Here is a 6,647-nt window from a genome sequence, read left to right as displayed (position 1 = left end):
CAAAAATAGTCAAAACCCCTTGGTAATTGGAGGGGACCACCTGAGGCAGTGCCAGCTAGCACCTCAGAAACACGTGGCTTTTGCTCCTGTATTCTGCAGGAGAGCTTCCCGGGCAGGGGCAATTCTTCCGACTGCATCAGCGTGGCCATGGCTGGAAAGGACAGCGAGCAGATGGATTTGGCTTCTGCTGCCAGCCCCTGACATTCCAGTTCTCATTTGTGTGCGCTGGGGATTGTGCTTCAGCCTCCCAACTCGCACAGCTGCTCCCTGGCGCTGCTGGCACAGGGGCGCAGCGGTGCTGCAGCAGCTGTGCCGCACACAGGGAGGGCACTGGAGCCTCCCCGAGCCACCAAGGACAGGAGCAGGGAACGCGTCCCCGATCCCCTGCAGGGCCCTGGAGCTGGGGGGATCCTCTGGTCTCTTTGATGGGCGGGCGAGCGGGCAAATGGAATCATGATGAGACAGGGATCAAACAGCCCCAGGCCAGGCAGCGTTTTCTCCTACCAGAGCTCCTCTGAGTTTAGTGAGCTGGTGAAGCCTGCAGAGCTCATGAGACCCAGGGAATGAGGGAAGGGCTGGCTGGGAAGGGTCAGCTAAAGCCCATGAGGGCATTTCTCTTTCCGAGGGGCTCCTGGGGAGACAAAGGAGAAAAGAAGGATGCTGCCATCTCATGACATCCCCTTATTGCCTTCAGTAGGAATCACTGCATACAAGAGTTTACTTGTTCCCTTTGATGCCAGGGAGCACCAAGAACTTGAACCTTGCTGGAGTCCAGCCCTGCCTGATTATCTTGGAGAACAAGGAAAACATGAAGAATCTGGGCAGCGTATGAGACAAAAGGGCATTTTACTGCTTCTAATTTCCTCCCAGCTTTTGCAGTGGGGCAACAGCTCCATCCCTGCAAGCCACTCCCTTTTGCAAGGCACACACAGACCTTGCTGGAAGCTCAGGGTTCTTGAAGGGGCTGCAGCAGTTGGCAACAGGAATCCGCTGTTGAATTTTTCACGTTTCTTAACCCCCCATGCCAAATGCCTGAATGTGACTGAGGAAGGGCAGAGAAAGATTTCTGTGGAAGAAGGGAGGCCAAAAGCTTGGAAAAGGATAAAAGAAACACTCCAATTATGATGATAGAAAAAGATTTATTTTTGACAGCAAACGAACACCTGCCGCCCTCCAGCCCTCCCAGACTGGCAGGCTGAGCGGTGCCGTTTCCAGGCATGAGGTGCTGGTAGCCTGGGGAGAGAAAGCAGAAAGCCACAGTCAGTCACAGCAGGCTCCTGTCCCCTCTGTCCCACCACGGCCTGTGCTGGGCCAGGCTGCTGGCTGTGCTCAGAGCCCAAACCTCCCGACCCATGCTCTCATTTTTAGAGGAGAGCAGCATGGCAGGCCACGCTCCAGCTCTTCTGCTTAAACATGGCACAGCAACCTCGTCAGCAGCTGCAAGAGCGAGATTCTCGTGTGCCCGCTGCCGTCTGCCCCAAGCCCTTCTGCCATCTGTGCTCTGGAACCGGGTACCCACCTCTGGAGACCTGCTGCCAGGAGAGGAGCTGATCCCACACGAGGTCCTCGTCCTTCTCGAAGGGGATGTCTCCGCACACCGTGGTCCCCCAGGGTAGCACCAGGCACTGGACGGAGTCCACGGACGGTGCCGGCGCTTCCCCAGCCAGTCCGGGCACCAGGTGAAATCTTCCTGGAAAAAACAAAGAACAATTGCATGAAAGTCAATTCAAAACAAACAAGGAAAAGCGCCAAAGGCTATCGGCATTTGACAGGCCTGGGGACAGTCTGACCACTCAAGGCAAGAGTGAAACCTCTCCTTGGGTGGGGAAAAACCCCACCTTTCCCACCCGTAAGCCCATCCCTTCCTCAAGGGCCTGCAAAGCAGAGCAGCTGGGGCATGGCTGCAGAACCCGTCCCCCTTCTGCCGCTCCCCATCCACATGGATGGATGCTTTTGTCAGGCTGGCTGCCCATACCCAGCCCGTGCCAGGCATGCTGGCAGAAGCTGTCAGCGAGGCTGGGAGCCAGCTCCCCTTCCACAACATCCCTCCCCTGTGCTGCCAAAGAGCAGCTGGGCGGGCGGTGGAAAGATTCATATTCCCCAATTGCCGCTGAGCGGGAACCTCCGGTGCAGGGCCAGGCCTGAGCCCTGCCGTGCCTGGAAGCACGAGCATCCCCCTGCCCCTGCGCCGGCTGGGGACTCATCTTGATTTCGTCGGGGTGCAGAGCGTGTCCTCCAGGAAGGGGCTGCAAGCAAAGCCCATCGGCTTTGCCCTGCCAGCGGCCAGCTCCAGGACGTTCTCTGGCTCCACAGTCTTGCTGCAGAAGAACACGCCAGCTGTGCCTCGGCTTGCGGGGACATCACAATGCCATTGAGCTGCAGGGGGATGTTTCCCCTTTTCCAGTCCGTGGCCACTTCACCACCCTGTGCCACGACTTCTCCAATAGGATGGGGAGCCCTGAGCCGCTCCCTCCACAACTCACCGGGGACCCACAGAAGCATCTCCTCGGCTGTGCTCTTTGCTCCGCACCGCGGCCACAGGGAAACGCTCTGGGAATTTCTTGGAGCGCCACGAGACGCCAGCAGCTGGTATGTGCTGGGCCCCTGGATGCTACTATGCAGAGGGATGGATCTCTGCTGTCTCCTGGGTCAAGTGGGGCTTCTGCAGCGAAGGATGCTCTAAAAGATCTTCCAGACATGGCCTGTCTGCAGGGTCCATGCATAAACACCACCTGATGAGGTGCTGGCACTCTGCAGAGGGAAACCAGAAACTGCTGGTCAGCTCCTGTCCCCGTTCTCTCAGATTCCACGGTGCCCATGCCACACCAGGAGTGCTTGGAGCTGCACCCAAAGCTTCCCATCCATCCCCCCTTTTGGAGGAGGAGCAGCACAGAAGCACACAGTGCTGCCTCCTCCAGCTAAGCCCAGGAGATCAACCTCCTCCCTAGCTGCAAGAGCTGGACACTTACGTGCCAGCTGCCCAGTCCCAAACCTGTTCTTGCTCCCTTGCCTTGAAGGCACATGCCCACCTTGAGACACCCGGGGCGGGAAGAAGAGCTGGCCCCGGACGATGTCCTCTCTGGTTTTAAAGGGAAGGTGCCTGCACACCAGCTGATAGAGCAGGATGCCCAGGGTCCAGATGGTGGCTGGCTGGCCGTGGTAGCAGCCGAAGAGGATCCACTCTGGTGGGAAGTACTCCCGCGTTCCTATGGGACACGGGCACAGCTCATGAGGCCGATGCTGCTCCCTCCCTCCCAGCCAGCTCCACAACAGCCAGCCCCTGCCCCCGCCATAAAGAAACTTGGCTGCAGCCGGCTGAAGAAGGATTCCCCCTCCCTGCCTCTGTCTTCCCCCTGTGCCAGCAAAGGGGAGAAGCTCCTCTGCCCGGCTGGGCCCCGGCTTTGGGCTCACCTGCCATGTGGGTGTACAAGGTGTCCTGGAGGATGGTGCCGCAGCCAAAGTCAATGAGCTTTGCCTCACCGGTGGCCAGGTCAATGAGGATGTTCTCGGCCTTGATGTCGCGGTGCAGCACGCCGCGGCTGGTGCAGTGCCGCACGGCCTGCAGCACCTGGCAGAACACCCCCCGTGCCACGGGCTCTGGCAGGAACCCTCCTGCGTGCAGCAGGTGCCAGAGGTCCTGGCAGCGCTCCGGACGCTCCATGACCAGGGCGAAGCCGTCGGGCAGCTCGAACCAGTCCAGGAGCTGCACGACGCTACGGAAGCCAGGGCACGACACCATGGAGAGCAGTGCCAGCTCCATGGGCACAAGGGCGCCGTCGTGCTGCGGGGGGAGCGCGATGCCGTCAGCGGGGCTGATGCTGCACCGCGCCTTCGGCCCCCCGTGCCCGGTCCAGCCTCAGCTCGGCACTGCCCGGCCCAGGACGCTGCGCGGCCCTCGCTCCCTCCACGCTCGCTCCCCTCGCAGCGTCCCGGCTCCCTCCCTGCCGGGCCTGGCCTTAGCCCTGCCCGGCACGTCCTGCCCCGCCGGCTGCTCCCGCTGGCCCCGCTCACTCACCAGCCGCGCCCACTCCCAGATGCGATCGCGGGGCACTCCTTTGATGGCCACCTGCAAGCCAAGGGGAGCAGAGGGCTCAGCTCTCAGCTCTCAGCTCCCCGCCCGCCGCCTCCCTCCCCTCTCTGAGCCAGCCCTGTCTCTTACCGGGGCGCCGTCGGCGAGCCGGGTCCCGGCGTAAACTCTGCCGCAGCCGCCGCTCCCCAGCAGCGGGCCCAGCCGGTAGAGCTGCTGCAGGGAAGGTTTCTCCGCCCGTGCGACCGGCACCGCGCTCTCGCCATTCTGCCCGGGGCACCCGCCCGCCCTGGGCGCTGCTGCTTCCTGAGCCACCCCGGGCTCCAGCGGCTCAGGGCCGGCGGCCGAGCTGACGGGCAGCGGGGCTCAGACCGGGGAAGCTGCTGGCAATGGGGCGGGAGTCGGGCGGCTGCGGGCGGAGCCACGGGAGGGGCCTCACTTGGGGCTGAGGCCGCTTCAGGTGGAGCCAAGAGACTGGTGCTGCTCCATCACCACCACCACCAGAGGAGCTCTTCCAGAGGCTCTTCAAAAGGTGCCACAGCCAGGAGGGAGAGTGCCCTGCGGAGGCGGCACAGTGGCAGGCCTGGTAGGGACGGGCAGGGGGCCGGCTCGTCCACAGGCGCGGCATGAGCCGGGCTGGGAGAGACGGACGGGATGGAACGGGAGTAGAGGGACTGTGAAAGGGAGAAGGGGATGGAGAGGGGGCGGGAAGTCGAGTGGAAAAGCGATCGAGAGAGGCGCTGCTGCTGCTGCTGCTGCTGCTGCTGAGCCGCCGCCACGCGCAGCCGTTCGTCCGTGGCCTCCGTGAACCCAACGGAGGAGCTGCCGTGCACCATGGAACGAAACAGAGAAAGAAAGAAATCCAAAGCGAAGCAAATTCTTGTTAGAGAAATAACCAAATAAAGCAACATAGAAATAAAGAACACTGTTGGCTTGTGGCTTTCATCTTTGGGTGAGACGAAGCATTTTGTGGGGAAGAATTGCCTCTTCTGACAGTTTTGCCAGTGGACAGGAGCGGAGCATTTAAATTTCAAGTAGAAAAGAGAAATTGTGTCAGTATTGCCATCTCTTTTCATTCTCTTTCAAGACACTTGCAGGCTGCCAAAAGACATGGTCTGCAATGTGGAACTTGGTGCCAAGTTCCTTTTTGAGGATGAGGAGGAAAGGTATCCCAGAACCATGGAGTCATGGCATGCTTTGGCTTGGAAGGGACCTGAAAGATCCCATTGTTGCAAGCCCCGTGTGCTGTGGCTGGGGACACCTTGCACTAGAGCAGCTTGTCCAGAGCTCCATCCAGCCTGGCCTCATCCACTCTCAGGGATGGGGCATGCACAGCTTCTGTGGGCAACCTGTTGCAGGAAAGTCTTTTTTCTGAATCCCTCATCTAAACCTACTCTCTTTCAGTTTGGATCCATTCCCCCTTGTGCTGTCCCTGCCTGCCCTTGTACAAAGTCGCTGTCCAGCTTTCCTGTAGGTTGCTGTCAGGTACTGGAAGGCCACAGTTGGGTCAAGCCTAAGCCCAAGTCTCTTGACCAGGCTGAGGAAGCCCAGCTGTCTCAGGCTTTCCTGGCTTTCCTTGCAGGAGAGCTGCTTCAGCCCTCGCAGCATCTCCGTGTCCATCCTGGGCTCCTGCTCCAGCGTGTCCCTGTCCTTGCCGGCCGTGCTGGGTTGTTGATGCAGAGTCAGATGAAGCTGCAGAGTGTGCAGGGAGCATGCCACACTCGATGAACTCCTTGCCTTCTTCTGAGCTGTTGAAAGGGAATCAGAAGTTATAGATCAGCTAAAAGGGACAAAGTGAGTGAGGTGAGCGCACACCTGGACAATCAACCCATCCAATGGGTGCCCACCAGACAATGGCCCAGCTCCCACCTTCCCTCTGAGTGAGGCTGAGCCCTGCTGGGCCTCCCCTTGTCCTCCTCCCTGGCAGTGACCCTGGGGGCAGCGCTGCTCAGCTGCCTCTGCCGGGGCTCCTGGGCCAAGGCCCCTGAGCCGGCCGGGAGCCCAGAGCTCCATTGCCAAGGCCGGGCTTCTGCACATCAGCCGTGCAGCCAGGCAGGGGAGGGAAGCTGCCTGCATGGGGAGGCTGCACAAGTCCCTCCCTACACAAGCTCTCCTTGCACTTTTGGTCTGGGTTAGTGTTGTATGCTCAGAAGAAGCTCTGGAGGCTGTTCAGCGTTTGTCACACTCTGTGAACCCCTTGCTTGGGGTTGTTGATTTGGACTTTGAAGCTTATGGTGTGTTCAGACACCTGAAAGCATGGTGTATGGCTGAGATGTTTCTCAGGGATAGATCTAAAGCTTCTTTTTACAATAAATCTTCTCTTGGAGCTCCTTGCCTCACACTGTAATATTTGAGGAAGCAAGTTTGACAATAGGGGAACACAGATTTAGGATCTGTCATCTCACTTGTGTCCATTGTGTAGAAAAACAGAGGAGCACTGCTGGTGAGCTGTCTAACCTGAGGGAACTTGCCATCAAGAACTTAGAAAAGTGGGGAGAGATGGAATCAGTAGCACAAGGATCTGCATTGTGATTCACCCACAGCCCTGAGGACTCTGTTTTCATTTTCTGGGTGCTAATAATCCTAGGAAGCTGGGAATTGCAGAGGGCTCATTTCATTT

At 59.3% G+C, this 6,647-nt stretch overlaps 1 protein-coding gene across 1 annotated transcript; it reads right to left on the bottom strand.

Annotated features, from left to right (window-relative positions):
* Nucleotides 1-2,614: 2,614 nt before the first annotated feature.
* Nucleotides 2,615-6,442, bottom strand: LOC117011108 (serine/threonine-protein kinase pim-1-like). Its single transcript, XM_033086387.1, has 8 exons — nucleotides 6,433-6,442; nucleotides 5,517-5,775; nucleotides 4,529-4,906; nucleotides 4,160-4,376; nucleotides 4,016-4,066; nucleotides 3,412-3,781; nucleotides 3,030-3,206; nucleotides 2,615-2,751 (listed from the first exon to the last, which is right to left on the bottom strand). The coding sequence occupies exons 1-8, from the start codon at nucleotides 6,440-6,442 to the stop codon at nucleotides 2,615-2,617; spliced, it is 1,599 nt and encodes a 532-aa protein (XP_032942278.1).
* Nucleotides 6,443-6,647: the final 205 nt, after the last annotated feature.

The sequence above is a fragment of the Catharus ustulatus genome, chromosome Z (genome assembly GCF_009819885.2).
Source record: "Catharus ustulatus isolate bCatUst1 chromosome Z, bCatUst1.pri.v2, whole genome shotgun sequence".
Classification (NCBI taxonomy): Eukaryota; Metazoa; Chordata; class Aves; order Passeriformes; family Turdidae; genus Catharus; species Catharus ustulatus.
The sequence above is the reverse complement of the archived record's forward strand: the minus strand, read 5'-3'. Positions and strand labels throughout refer to the sequence as shown.